Raw genomic sequence first — 15,174 nt, 5'->3', positions numbered from 1 at the left:
GAAAATTGAGCTTGGGAGAGTGTATGGCGGCAGAGACACTGGGCTGCCATGGAGTTAGGATGTGTGCTTCTGACAAGATATCTAGCAGATATCTTGGGGCACTGCAGTGCCGGACCTAGTCGGGTAAAAGACAGCCCATTTTTTAAAATTTTTTTTTTTTGGTTCTTTTTTTCGGAGCTGGGGACCGAACCCAGGGCCTTGCGCTTCCTAGGCAAGCGCTCTACCACTAAGCTAAATCCCCAACCCCGCATTTTTTAAAATTTTACAACAGCAGTCCCGGCTGCCAAGTAGCTCCTACCTCAGGGCGCCCAAGGAAGTGAGCCGACTGAGAGCAGAGCAACAGGAATAATGGGAAAGTGGGAAGACCAAGCCAAACCAAACCACAACAACAACAGCAGCAGCAACAACAACAACAACAACAACAACAACAGCAACGGCAACAACAACAACAGCAACGGCAACAACAACAACAACAAACCAGTACATCTAGGAAATTCTGGGCGTTCAGTTATTTGAGAGCAGTCAAAGTGACAGGAAATGTAGCTAAAAGATGTTGCGCCTACTGCAAAAGTCAAGTTGCTAGGCTCTGCAACACCACGCTAGGAACTAGGAAGAAGTAGCCAGTCTCCGAGAAGTCAGATTGGTCCTTCATAAACTTTAATTTGCATATCCATAACTCTTAAGGGGGAACAGACGAGAAAACAGTTTTGGTGTCTCCCAACTCCTTTCTTCCTTAGACTGGATCCTAATGAAAGAAATTCCACGAGGGAAATGGGTGTGGCCTGCTGACTGCTGGGAACAGTCAGTAAAGCTCTTAAAGGAATCCTAGCTAGAGCCACGTGAGGACAAAGGTGTCCCTGCAGTTTGTTTTAATCTTTAAGACGGTCTTCGTCCAGGCTCTTGTTGAACTCAATGCTCACATGTGCACAAACATACACATGCACACACACACACACACACACACACACACACACACACACACACACACAGAAGGCTGTCCATATGATATTCATTCCCTCATGACTTTTCACAAGCCCTGGCAGAAGCGAATCAGATAAATGGAGGTTTCGCAGCTTCCATCAGAAACGTTGGAAGGCATGTCTCCTCCTAGCTAGCCTAGGCCCACAGTGGGTGCCTTTGCACCTTCCTTCACCAGGAGTGACAGTCCTGGTCCCACCTGCTTACTGGGGCCTTGCTCAAGATACTTCATAGTCAGTGACTGTTTTCTTCCTTCCTAATGGTGTAAACCTTAGTGATTTTGGTTGATTTAGATAGTAAAGCACTTAGGAAACTGACTAACACGGCTAGTGCTAAATGCTATTTAATTGTCAAAGATCTGGAAACTGATGCCTAAATTTACTAGTTTGCCATCCAGAACCCACAGCTCCTAGGAGAACCATTAGACTCCGAAAGCAAATGTCTTAGAGTATAAACAATTGGATTTACTCTAACTCAAGAGCTGCCATGGATGAGCCATGGAGAGCTTTTGTTAATTATAAAAGGTTTAGTCCTTAGTTTCCTTGTTCACAACTAGCTTTTATAACTTAAACTAACCCATGCTCTGCCACGTGGCTGGTTACCTCTCCTCAGTTTTATATGTCTGTCTTCCTCCTTGTCTGGATGGAGAACCTTCCCTCTCCCAAGACTGACTGAAGGATCCCTCCTCTGGGTCTCATTGACAAACCTCACTCCTCAGACTCTTTCCCAGAGTTCCTAACTCTGCCTGAAGTTCCACCTACATATCCTTCTTTGCTATAGGCTGTCCAACTCTGTATTAAACCAACCAGAAGGTGTTGGAGGATGTTTACAAAACACCAAGACAGGCGAGGTTTAACAATACAAAGTCTGCCCTGTACACAGATCTCTGCTGGTACAGAAACCGCCATTTGAATAATACAAAGGCAATATTCATGCAGTGCACAAAAAGGTCACCCCAACACTACAAGAAGGTCTAATGTTGCAGAAAGCTCCAGGTCCTTCTCCCCCTCAACCATACCGTGGTCTGGGTTTTTAGTTTATTTTGCTGTTGTCTGGGGTTAGATTTCATTGTTAGGAATCAAGCCAGCAGGTGCTGTCACTGTCCTGTGGCCATTCTTGGCTCTCACCCTGAATTGGTCCTGCCCAGAACAGACCAGAGTGTGTATAGAAACATTCGTCTGTCCACTTTGAGCTCCCATTGCTTTCCTATCACACACACAAAGTGAATCCACATTCCTATCATGGCAGTCAGAACCCCAGAGTCACACACACTGTCATCTTGAGCCCTCTTTTCTTTCCTTGTCCCTGGTGAAGATGCTGGTCTTGTTAAGCATCAAATACCCGAAGCTAACTTCTTTGTGGGCAGCTCTTCCGGGACAGTCAAATCTCCCAAACGCCCCTGCCCCTTCTCCCTCTGTAACCCCCTAACACAGCCTGCTATGCAGCCATTCATTCCCCGATGAACATTTTCTGCTTGATGGACCACCTTCCCTAAACACACCAACCCTCCAGTGCAGGGTTCACTCTGTTTCTCCGCCCTCTGCAAACTGCATGGACCTATAACCACCCTAAGTGAGAGAATGGCATCTTTAAAGCCCGGACTAGAGTTACTCACATTGCATCCTAAAGGGTGGCCCGCAATCCCAGAAGTGTCAATCTCAAATCGTATTTTTTTTACTTGAATTTGTTTCACTTTTTTTTAACCAACAACAAAGATACTCCATGAATACTTATTACATATTCAAAGGCAACTAGATATCTTCAGGGAGAGGTTATGGTATATCACTCAATACTCACAGGCCCTGGAAAAATACAGTCATCAGAAATACATCCAAACTTCTCTATATACCATCCCGTGCAACCAGAGAGACTTGTTTACTTTGTAGAGACCTCCAGAGCCTTTGCCCTCTTTCCCTGCAACCCTGCTACCCCAACCCTCACTGCTCTCGGACTAGCACGCCTCCCCTGTCCAGCTCCAACAGAGGCTGTAGCACTTGTGGAGAGAGTGATCCTGACTGTCTTTCCAGCTGTTTCTCTGCCGCTAGGTGCTGTTACGAAGTTCCTGGACGTTCCCTGGCTTTGCTTGCAGAGCCTAGGGTCTAGTTCCCTTGGTAACAGCATCCTGGACCTTATTTCACAGCGGGTCTCCACAGGACTAGACCACTTGTCTGCCCAGGGAGTGCACCGCATCGGCTTCTGGGAATTGTAGTTTCGCCCACAAAGCCACTCGGCACAGGCGCACTTAATCACTTTTTGCAACTCGTCTCCCTCTGAGAAAAGGAGTCCAAAAACCTAAGGGCTGCAGCAAGGAGATTTGTGGGAATTTGGCTTCCGGGCCGGTGGACGAACGCGCAGGCGCGGCTCCGCGTCCAGCAGCAGGATCCTGCTCATTGTGTCCTGTCTGCACTGTCGAGGCTATGCTGTGTCGCCTCCGCAGTGGACAGTCTTCTAAGGGAAGTCCCACAGTGACCTGCAGTATCCAGAGAGCGAAGGTCAGGTCTGGGAGGGAGAACAGAGGGGATGCAGACTAAGGGTGGGTTGTGGTCCGTTTTAGAAAGGGTGGATCCCATGTCTTTAACTTTGCAGCGCAAGCACTAAGATTTGATTCCACACAGAGAAAGGACCAGCAGAACCGTCTGGAGCTACGGGGTTCAAACCTGGTTGCAAGTGGAGAAGGGTGGGTCAGGACCTCCAGCTTATCTTGCAGCAAACTCAGAAATACAGTTGCGTCCAGCTGCTGGGTATTTTCCCGTGTGGCTCCAAGTTCTCTCTGAGGAACTTGAGCACAGGACACCTGCAGCGCAGTACCCCCCTCCCCCGCACTGGTCCCCACCCCCTCACTTGACAAAACCTTGGAGGGTGATTTATGTGAATGATTTTTTCTCCCTGCCGTACACTCTACCACCCGAAACACACACACACACACACACACACACACACACACACACACACACACACACACACACACACACACTCAGAGCAGGCAAATACACTGCCTTTGACTCCTGGTTACTTAAACCAACCCAGGGAAGAAGAATCCTTAAGCCACACAACAGATTGTGGCCTGCTGAATTCCCCTTCCCTTTCAGGAGAAAGTCAGCTCTTTCCCTCCTCCTTCCCTCTAGTGGGATCAAGCTGTCCCAGGAGGAAAGAGTGTCTTAAGACTCCAAAGTGTAGCTGGAGGGGAAAGGACAGGAAACGGGTGGAGTTTGAGAACTGGGGCTGGGCAAGCCAAAGCCATACAAAACGGGAGGGCGTGCAGGATCTGACTAAAGGAAAGATACAAAGGAAAAACAGAACGGGGAGCAGGTCACTTTCTGTAAAGTTAGACAAGGACAACTCTAAAAGGAGCAGGGCACTGGGAGCAAAAAGAACAAAGAACTCATGGCTTGGCGGGTACTGAGGATGCCAGCATGTGAGTGTTGAACCTCATCCCTGTGACCTTTGACCCAGCTCTCTCATCACAGGTGTGCAGATGCTTCTAGCCAGAGGAATCCCACAGCTGTAAAGCTCCTCGCCTGTCTCCTCCTGCTCAGCGTTCCTCAGCTCACCAGAGAAAAGGAATGGCTGTCAGCTACTTCCCAGCCCTGGTCCAGGTCAGTGGGGAAGGAGTCTTGGCCATCCAGTGTCATCCCCCTCTACCCCCAGTTGTGTTCTTGACCTGAAGAAGCTCTCCTCATCCAGTCTCCCTCAAACTCCTGACGCCAGTGGCTCCCCCCCACCCCCCCGCACCACACATCTCCTCCGAGTGAGCTTTTGAGCTTTCTGTAAGGCGCGTAAATGGCACAGCTGGGCAGGGGTCTAGGTTAGTATGAAATGAACCCTTTCTATTTCTCCTAACCAGTAGAATGTTAGTCCTGAACGGTAAAGGCAGGAACTGACGTAGGAGCTAAAAGAAGGAATTTGAACTGTTTCCTGTGAACTTGGGGTTTCCCACACTCCGCTTATTTATTGATGTCTTTTAAAGATAACGTGTAACTTCTCTTCAGTAGGAATATATAATATAACGCCACTTCTACTGGCTAGGGGCGTTGCTTTGCGCTAGAATACTTGGGTAGCATTTACAAAGCTCTAGGTTCAGTCTCAGGCACCACACACATACGCGCACACACACACACGCACACACACACACACAAGACTTACTGAAGACAGAGGGCATGTGCCATAGAAGGACTCTGAGAAGTACTTCGTGGAGCTGTTTGATCTTCATGTGAACACACAGAGGGTATTTGTGAACACCTAGATGCTCTGGGTCAGCCATTCAGCCTGGCCTTCTAGTGTCATCCAGGGATGCAGAAGATGTGAAACACGCGAGGCTGCTGCTGGTGAAATGTGACACAGAGTTCCACAGGAAAGATCTCATATTTTTGGTTGTGAGCCTAGCCTTTAATGGCTGAGCCATCTCTCTAGCCCCAGGAAAGGTTTCTTGGGTGTATTGGAGTATATTCTAAAATAATGACTTTTTTTCTTTTCTTTGATATTTTCTTTATTTACATTTCAACTGTTACCCCTATCCTGGTTTCCCCTCTGGAAACCTCTATCTCACTCCCCTCCCCCTGTTTCTACACGAGTGCTCTCTCTCCCACCTCCCTGCCTTGACATTCCCCTACACTGGGGCATCGAGCCTTCCCAGGACCAACGTCCTCTCCTCTCACTGATGCTCGAAAAGGCCATCCTCTACTATGTGCCTGGAGCAATGGGTTCCTCCATGTGTACTCTGGGTTGGTGGTTTAGTCCCTGGGAGGTCTGGGGTGGGGGGGAATCTGTTTGGTTGATACTGTTGGTTTAACTATGGGGTTGAAAACCCCTTCAGCTCCTTCAGGGAGCCTAATATAGCTGTCTCCTGAGAGGCTCTGTCAGAGCCTGACAAATACAGAGGTGGATGCTCAAAGCCAACCGTTGGACTGAGAGCGGGGTCCCTGATGGAGGAGTTAAAGAAAGGACTAAAATAATGATCTAAAAAGAGGACATTACGTGTATCAGCGTGGGTTGCTGCCATTATCAAGTGTTAGGCGCTGTACAGTACTGTGTGCTGTTTGCTTTTACACTCCTGCCAGTGCCGTTTATCTACCCCGCCATCAGCAAGAACATGGAAATATGTGTTGTGCCGTGACGTTGCACCGGCTACATTAGGGCTGTGGAGAGAGTGGGAGATGTGGGCACGGTGAACAAGTGCGCAGTCCCACTACCTCTCTCCAGTTGTGCCAAAGTTGGAGACGAAGTTTGTCAGCAGCACAAAGCTCAGCCACTGGGAGATACTGAGGAAATGCCTAGCTCTGTCCCGAACACCAGCGTCCTGCAGACTGGCGACCCAGGAGAGGTGTGGAGGCAGCCAGTGTGAACTTGTCTGTGGTATCGCCTGGTTGATAAGGAAAGCTTCTCTGTTACAGGACTTGGTGACCTTCAAGGAGGTGGCCGTGCTCTTCACCCAGGAGGAGTGGGGGTGGCTGAGCTCTGCCCAGAGGGACTTGTATCAGGATGTGATGCTAGAGAACTACAGTAACCTGGTCTCGCTGGGTAAGCTGGACAGCACAGGGCTGAGCTGCACCTTCGGGGGTTTTGTTGGGAGTCTCTGAGACAAGCGGGACAGCACAGGGCTGTACTACGCCTTTGAGCGACTTGTGGTCCCTGAACAACAAATTGGGCTGGAATTTGGCTCGCTGATGGTGCTGCCTTCACTCCTAGTATATGTCTATCCCCTCGGTGTTCCCAGAGCTCTCTTGAGATCTGGAGATGTGTGACAAGTGAGGAGTCTGGGAACACTCTCTCTGTCAGGTCCCAAGACATCCTGTCCCACCCCTTGCAAACATGCTCCCCTTCCTCTCTAGTCCCATTTCTAGAATACTTTGGGGACCAGGTCTCATCTTCACAATGACTTTCATCTCGATGATGAACAGATGGTTTTCTTTCTCCTTCACAAGCAGGTCTCTTGGAATCCCTACCAGACATGTTCTTTCCCCTGGAAGAAGTGGAAGAACCTGCGTCAGAGGAAGCTCCCAAGGGCTTTGTTCTGGGTAAGGGCCATGCATGTGGGAGACCCTGGGATGAGCCCAGTTGGGGGGGGCAGTTGCATGTGTCTCAGCAAACGTGACATGCCTGGGCCACGTTGTCCCAGCTTGCATATGCAAACTGACATCATGTATGTAAATGTCTGAGGACTTCCTTCTCTCCTCGTTTCACAGAAATTAGTGGTCTGTGGCTGGAGAGGTGGCTCAGCTGTTAAGAGCGCTCACCCTCTTCTGTGCCTGGCTCCCACATTTGGCCGCTCACAGATGTCTGTGACTCCATCTCCAGGGCATCCAGCATCCTCATCTGGCTTCCACAGGCACACTGCACACATGCTCATATACATACATAAAAACGAATCTTTAAGAATTCCCAGTCTAGGGGCTGGAGAGATGGCTTAGTGGTTAAGAGCACCGACTGCTCTCCCAGAGGTCCTGAGTTCAATTCCCAGCAACTACATGGTGGCTCACAACCATCTGTAATGGGATCTGACGCCCTCTTCTGGTGTGTCTGAAGGGCATGACAGTGTACTCCCATATACAAAATACCCCACCACCACCAAATTACCAGTCTTCTTGCCCCATTCCTGTGTTGGAGTGGCCTATTCTAAATCCAGCATGCAGGGCCTGCCTGCACTTCTCTGTTGAGGGACCTCCCTGGCACTCTGGAGACAGTTCTGTGCTTGCAAACACACATGTTCTCCCCGTTCTTGTTCTTTAACCACATGGAGGCATGTTCACCCAGAGTTTAGCTCTCCATGTTTGCTACAGGTTCCAGAAGGGCCAGAATTGTCGTATACTTTGCCGTATTGCTCACACTTAGAACAACGTGTGCCTTCTAGCGAGACCCGCTGCTGGAATGGGGAGAACATGACAGCTCAGGGGCTGTTGCTTGTCCTGTGGAGTCCCCTGGGGCTTCTGACTCAAGGATCAGGATATGTCTTCCTGCTACTTTGAAGTATTCTAGAAACCTCCCTTGTTTTACTTAAAATCCTGTAACAGTGCACTTTCCTATAATGTGTTACAGGCTATAAAATATCTTTTTTTTTTTTCTTGAGACAGAGTCTACACAGCCTTGGCTGTCCTGAAACTCCCTGTTGTAGTCAAGGCTAACTTGGAGCTCACAGATAATCCCCTGCCTCTGCCTCCCAAGTGCTGGGATTAAAGGCCTATGCCACCATACCTGACCTGTACAGTATCTGTTAAGACCTTTTACTATTTTTTTCACTGTAATATAGTGAAATAGGCAAAGGTTTATATTTTATAATTAATATCTACCCACTTCAACTGTCTAGAACTCAAGGATTGATGGAATTTAACTATCATAACTCAGAATTGCAGTAATTTACAGAAGTGTGTGTCCTGTGTTTCCCCAGTACAGGGAAATAAAGAAAGTCTTTAACCCACCCCTATAGAATATTATGTGGATCTGATCTTCTTTGACAACCAAATGCCTTAACTCATTGAGCCATCTTACCAGCCCGAAATCTCCAACATTTTAAGTACTGACAAACCACCTCATCTGACTTCAAATGACACTATTAAATGTCACAATTAAACTTCAGACACAACCCTCTCCTGTGTAAGTCCCTCGAGTTGTATGTATAGGATATACATAAGCATAAGGGGGTCTCACATTTAATCTTGGGTCCCATCCCAAACACTTGCCATTGTGTATGTGCAGATATCACAAAATGAAAAGGCAAGGGGGACACTGTTTCCAGGCATTTCTTTCGTTAGATTAACACTTTCCCATCGCTTCGCCTCTTCCTCTTGGCTTAGCACAGACCGTTAGTTTGATTTAGCACGCACAGCATTAGGTTTCATTATCGTGTTTTCAAACAAGATTTGCTTTGTTGATTCTCATGCTCTTCTCCTCCACTCCTCCGATTCCCCCATCCCCACTTCCCTTCCACTTTTACATTGAATATGCCTTCTTGCCCTCTTCTTCTTGGCCATTCCTTTGCCCTCTGTGGTCTCCCTTCTTGCTTATTCATAGCCTGTACTCACACTCTTATACAGCACATAGAAACGTGACAAGCTAGGATGTAATGGGCGAGAACGTGTAACTTGGTTTGATTGGTTAGTTGGTTTTTCAAGACAGGGTTTCTCTGTATAGCCCTGGCTGTTCTAGAACTCTGTAGACCAGGCTGGCCTTGAACTCAGATTGGCCTGCCTCTGCCTCCTGAGTGCTGGAATTTTTTTTTTCTTTTTCTTTTTTTCGGAGCTGGGGACCGAACCCAGGGCCTTGTGTTTGCTAGGCAAGCGCTCTACCACTGAGCTAAATCCCCAACCCCTGAGTGCTGGAATTTAAGGCTTGCACCACCACTGGCCTATAATATTTTCTGAGCCTGGGTTACCTCCAATAATATAATTCCTTCATTCTTCTTCCTGAAGCAAAAGTTATTTAATATCCTGAGCATGGAGATTCTACCCCACCATTAGTTATTGAGTTCCCGGATGAAAGACACACACACCACCTTTATACTAACAATGAGCCGTAAGCAGCACGGTAGCTGGGCAGCTGCCTGCCCTCCATGCTGCTAGAATCTACTCTCCTATCGATAACCCTGAGTTATTACTTACTGTTTACTATGCTCCATCCGGGCTGCGCTTAGCTGGAATTGACCAGCCCACATGAGCACGGTTTGATGGCCCAGCTAACCCAGGGCGGCTTCTCCTTCTTCCTTTCCTGCACTCTCTTCTTCTTTGTGGTCCCGAGCCCAGGAGACCTAAATCCCACCTGTGCTGTCCTGCCCAGCTGCTGGCATCTTTATTTACCAATCACCGTTAACTAGGGGCGGGGTCATTCAGTGTCTTACTCTCTTTGGGGCAACCAGTCTTGGGGGACCCCAAATGATCATTAGAGTACAGCAGCACTAGGCCAGCCCACTCCACCTTCCATTTTCCTGAAACTCACATGGTTTTATAAAATTCACGATGTGTATTTCCCACGTTTTCTTTGTCATCGCCTGTTGATGGTCACCTAAGATGGTCCCATTTTCTTACTATGACAAATTAAGCACCAGTAAGCATGAATGGGCTATGGTGGGACACAAAGTGCTTGGAGATCTGCTCAGGCACGAGACTGTTGTGTCATAGGGTAATTCTATTTTTAATTTCCTTTTTTTTTTTTTTTTTTTTAGAAATCCTTACCGATTTCCATATGGCTATACTCCCACCAGCTGCAAATAAGTCTTTCTTTACCATCCTTGCCAGCACTCATTCTTGTGTTTTTACTCACTGAATTAAAACCATCTTGATATATTGCTTTGCCTTTTACGTTTTCTGTCCTCTGGGCCATGGGCTGACAGAGAGAGCTGACGGTTAAGTGACACGTGGGGTGGTCTGTGCTAGACATTTACGCCTGCTGACACTTTTAATCTGTAGTGTTCTGCAAAGCAGGAATGATGGATGCTGCTCTTGGATGGAAGGCTGGAATTAGCACAGACCCAACTGAGCCCAGAGCTGTTGCGTTTCCCACATTACTTTTAATCAGGCATAATCCGCAGGATAACTACCAGACCTTGTGTCTAAAGTCGCTGATGGTCACTTTTACCATCTCTTCTTCGTTTATGAATCTGTTAGGTATCTGTATCTTAAACCCTTTAGTTTCCCATTCTCCTTTTTGGTCTGTGAACAGATTTGTGTGTAACCATGCAGAGTTTCATTTATAATTTTATTCTTACTTTACTTTGTGTGTGTATGCAGGTGCACACGTATACAGAGACGGGAGGATGTCTTATTGCCTTGGGGCAGGCTTCCTCTCTGACCCGGCTGGGGCTTGCTGTATTTCAGCTGTGCTGGCAGCCAGCAAGCCCCCATTTTTCCCCACCTCTATCACCCTCCTCCTCAGTGGTGGGGTCTTGGCAAGTGGCTTATGGCCACAGTCAGCCTTTACACGGAGCTAGGGATCTGAACTCAGGTTCTCGAGCACCCACGGCGAGCACTCTTCCGTACTGAGCCACCGGACCTACCCCCATTTATTGTTTTAATTACAAGTTATATCCTCTTATTCTCCCTCTTTGTCGTATTTTTTTCTCTTAAATCTACTGTTGAGTAGGTATGGAACTGTAGTTTGCAGCAAGGGATTATCTGATCAAAATCCCTTTTCCCCTGCCCCCTCTCCACTCTCCACGTGTTCCTGGCTGGCCTCTCTGTTTCTTTGTTGCTACTCCCTTCTCAACTCCTCTTCCTATGCCCTAAATAAACTCTGTTCTACACTATACCTGTTCTATGGCTGGTACCTCAAGGGAAGGGATGCCTCACATGGGCCTACTGAGGCACCCTTCCCACCTCACCATACTGAGCTCTACAAAACATATCCTGGCTTTTTTTTTTTTTAAATAAAATACGCCCTTCCTTTTAGTCCATCACCCATCAGAGGTAATAGAAAGGAAAGCTTATAAGAAATAGTCCTTTGGGGTGAATTGAATCTACCTTGTCAGGATATCAGCAGTTTAGTTCACATGAGTCAGCGGCAGTAGCTCAATCCACTCACAAACACCGTAAGTCAGCAAAGGCACTGCGATCCGGAAGAAACACTGTCAATCGGCCCAAGTCCAAGGAAGTGGTAAGAGGCCACCAGAACATCACCAGAAGTTCTTCAGTGCATTTCTCTCTATGAAGGCATGACAAACAATGATCATCAAAGAGTGGCAAGGCGAACCAATACCTCATAGCTTTGTCCACTGACTGCCGGGTTCTATTTAAATCCTTTCCAACATCATGTGTTCTCTCAAGCGTCTGCTCTGGCAGAACATCGCCTGCCCTTTCACCAGGCAGCTTCCAGAAAAACACCGCATGTCTGTTGTCAGCAAAACATCCTCTCACATGGCTGCTTCAGCAAAAACATCCTCTCGTACGACAGTTACCAGAAAAACATCACATGACACAACTGAGTCTCAAAAAACTCCCCCCAGATTTCCACTTTATTCTTTGATTAAATTTTTTCATACAATATATTTTGATCACGGTTTTTCCTTCTTCCCCCTAGAACCTTCCCATCTAGAGATATCTCTCCCTCTAGAGAATTTTTCGAGACAGGGTCACTTTTTAAAAAGATTCTATTGTTTGTGTGTGTGTGCACCTGTGTGTGCCTGTGCGTGTGTGTGTGTGCATATTTACCTATGTTATGTCTATGTACCACATGCATACTTGGTGCACGCAAAGCCAGAAGAGGGCAATGAATGCCCTGGAACTGGAGTCATAGATGTCAGACACTGTGTGGATGCTGGAAATTGATCCTTAGTCCTGTAGAAGAGCAGCCAATACTCTTAACCAGTAAGCCGTCTCTCCAGCCCCCAAAACTTACTCTTTAACCTAGATTAGCCTCAAACTCATGGTCAGCCTCTCAAATGTTGGAATTACAAGCAGGAGTCAGCTTTTGTGGCCTATATTGGATATTTTTGAGCTTTAAAAAATCTATTTAGTCACAAACAAAATAACTGTTCTCAGAATTGCAGCCCAGATGCTCTGAAATAGGGCTCCCAACAGTGCCTCATGTGCGTTGGCCTCTATGGTCCTCCTGGGCCATTTCTCTGGCTATTTCCCTTTGCATATTACCACTTTGCATCTCCAGCTACCGTTTCTTTGTTAGCATTGTTAATGGCTGTTCATTTCATTCCATCAAGCCATTTCACCCAAGTAAAAGTGACATTTCTGTTTTTGATATCTTTCAGGAGGGATGACTATGGCCGTGAGTAAGAAATTCCTCCAGGCAGATATCCCCGAGAAAGGATCAGATCAATGGATTACGGAGCAGAGAGCCACCAGAGAGACTCACTGGGCGTGTGCTGAGGAAGGTCAGGAGGTCAAGCCGAAGCAAGCAGTCCTCACCCATCAGGACACTCCATCAAAGCTGAGTGAGCAGAAAGTTGGGGAGTCTGACAAGGGCTGCACAGCGAGCTCCTCAACCATTCGAAGTCAGAGATCTCAAGCAAGCCAAAGAGCTTTCGAATGCAACAGATGCGGAAAAGTCTTCTCTAAGGGTTCCATCCTTAAGAAACATCAGAAACTTCACATTGAAAAACTCAACCCAAGTCAGAAAACACTGGTGAAAGAAAAACGGTATGAATGCAGAGAGTGTGGGAAGACCTTCCACCAGAGTACACACCTCATCCATCACCAAAGAGTTCACACTGGTGAGAAACCGTATGAGTGTAAGGACTGCGGCAGGGCCTTCTCAGTGAGCTCTTCGCTTACCTACCACCAGAAAATCCACACCGGAGAAAAGCCTTTCGAATGTAATGTTTGTGGAAAGGCCTTTATCCGGAACATACATCTCTCCCACCATCATAGAATACATACCGGAGAGAAGCCTTTCCAGTGCAACATTTGTGACAAAGCTTTTGTTTGCAGAGCACATCTTACCAAACACCAGAACATCCACAGTGGCAAGAAGCCCTATAAATGTAGTGAGTGTGGGAAAGCCTTCGGTCAGAGTACAAGTTTCCTGCAGCATCAGAGAATCCACACTGGAGAGAAGCCCTTTGAATGCAATGAGTGTGGCAAGGCCTTCAGGGTGAACTCTTCCCTTACTGAGCACCAGAGAATCCACACTGGGGAGAAACCGTATCAATGTATTGAATGTGGCAAAGCATTCAGGGATAATTCATCCTTCGCTCGACATCGGAAAATTCACACCGGAGAGAAGCCTTACAGATGTGGTTTGTGTGAGAAAGCTTTCAGGGACCAGTCAGCCCTAGCACAGCACCAGAGAACTCATACCGGGGAAAAGCCTTACACGTGTAACATATGTGAGAAAGCCTTCAGTGACCATTCAGCCCTTACCCAACATAAGAGAGTTCACACGAGAGAAAAACCGTACAAATGTAAAACCTGTGGGAAAGCTTTTTTCCGAAGCACACACCTCACTCAACACCAGAGGATTCACACGGGGGAGAAACCTTACAAATGTAACATGTGCGGGAAAGCCTTCAACCAGACTGCAAACCTCATTCAGCATCAGAGGCATCACATTGGAGAATGGTGATAGGAAGGCAGTTCATAAGTGCTGTGGGAATGATGTCATTAGTTATTGAATAGAAGAGAGGTCACAATCACAATGAAGTCTTTTATCAGGATGGTTGTATTTACTGGCAGTAGGTTTCATAATGCCTTGGGTCTTGAGAATCTTAGTGATGAACACACCTTGCTCTTCAGTCTGCCTCAGTTAGATAGCAGTGCCTTTTTATTGCCCTGAATTACTGACTACTAGAACCAAAATGAAACTTCATTAAAAGCATAAATGTCAGCTTGTCAAATTCGCAACTGGTTAAGATAACTACAAAATTATGAAACTTAAGATTGAGAAACAAAGGAACAAAAGAATTAAGAAAATGGTCTATATGCATTTTCTTATGTAAGCAAGTAGCTTGCTGTCTTTAATAGAACCCTCTGTCTCCCCTCATCCATATCCCTGATGCCTAGTGTACAGCAGGTGCCATCAGTAAGTCAAGCACCAGTCAACAATCAGTTACATTGTGCCTCTCAGGCTCCTGCTTGTTTCAGCTACCCTCTGTCAAATCTCCTGGGTCCGCCTGCCCACTTGCTTCTTAGGAAGTTCTAGGAAGGTTCATTTGAATTGCGTGACCATCTTCTGACTTAGTTTCAACTTTTACCACCATTTTCCTTGTTATCACCACCCTGGACCTCATTCACAATGCAAATCAGAAGTGCAAAATCAGCAGGATCCATGAGTCTAGATTTTGTACCCAAATCCAGCTTTCAGAACTCAAAGTCTCTTTCTGGAGGCAAAAGTCATCAAAGGTACTGTGTCACCCAGTTGTACCTACCTCGGCTAACTATGATCCTGGTATGATACCTAGGTAAGGCTTTTCCATGATAGCCATTACCCTCTAGCCAGTCCAAACCATAGTAAAGTCACAGTGTCCACAGGAGTAAGAGGCCTGCTCAATTTCAAGCGGGATGTGGTTGTGGCTCCTATCCACTTCCACTTTTGTGACTCGCCATCTTCCCCATATACAGTTGACCTGAGATGAGGGATCTAAGCCCAGTTCTCAGATGCTCTGACCCATTTCCTGTTCCTGGTTAGTGCTCTGTGGCTACTGCCTTAGAGTGTATCTGCCACTCCCGTATTATTGAACTGTGCGTCCGGGTCTTCATCTAGCTTTTCATTGGATTTCAGAAGGTTTTAATTCTGTGTTGTATAAAAAGCAGTATGCTAATA

The 15,174-nt window shown here is 47.0% G+C and overlaps 1 protein-coding gene across 2 annotated transcripts; it reads left to right on the top strand.

The window, feature by feature from the left end:
- The first annotated feature begins 2,418 nt into the window (after positions 1–2,418).
- Positions 2,419–14,267, top strand: Znf454 (zinc finger protein 454). Of its 2 annotated transcripts, none has more exons than XM_032911813.1 (5): positions 2,419–3,470; positions 4,446–4,574; positions 6,369–6,495; positions 6,903–6,992; positions 12,665–14,267. In XM_032911813.1, exons 2-5 carry the CDS (start codon positions 4,542–4,544, stop codon positions 13,975–13,977), a joined length of 1,563 nt encoding a protein of 520 aa, XP_032767704.1. In that variant the 5' UTR covers positions 2,419–3,470; positions 4,446–4,541; the 3' UTR covers positions 13,978–14,267. The 2 variants fall into 2 exon arrangements, with proteins under 2 accessions (XP_032767704.1, XP_032767703.1); XM_032911812.1 differs by having other exon boundaries at positions 6,900–6,992.
- Positions 14,268–15,174: the final 907 nt, after the last annotated feature.

Source organism: Rattus rattus, chromosome 9, assembly GCF_011064425.1.
Source record: "Rattus rattus isolate New Zealand chromosome 9, Rrattus_CSIRO_v1, whole genome shotgun sequence".
NCBI lineage: Eukaryota > Metazoa > Chordata > Mammalia > Rodentia > Muridae > Rattus > Rattus rattus.
The sequence above is the reverse complement of the archived record's forward strand: the minus strand, read 5'-3'. Positions and strand labels throughout refer to the sequence as shown.

Bases quoted from the DNA above. Each gene is read 5' to 3' on its own strand.
- Znf454 (XM_032911812.1), top strand. From the start codon at position 4,542: ATGGCTGTCAGCTACTTCCCAGCCCTGGTCCAG. The intron at 6,496-6,899 runs GTAAGCTGGACA...CTCCTTCACAAG, and splicing joins CAGTAACCTGGTCTCGCTGG to CAGGTCTCTTGGAATCCCTA. The intron at 6,993-12,664 runs GTAAGGGCCATG...GATATCTTTCAG, and splicing joins TCCCAAGGGCTTTGTTCTGG to GAGGGATGACTATGGCCGTG.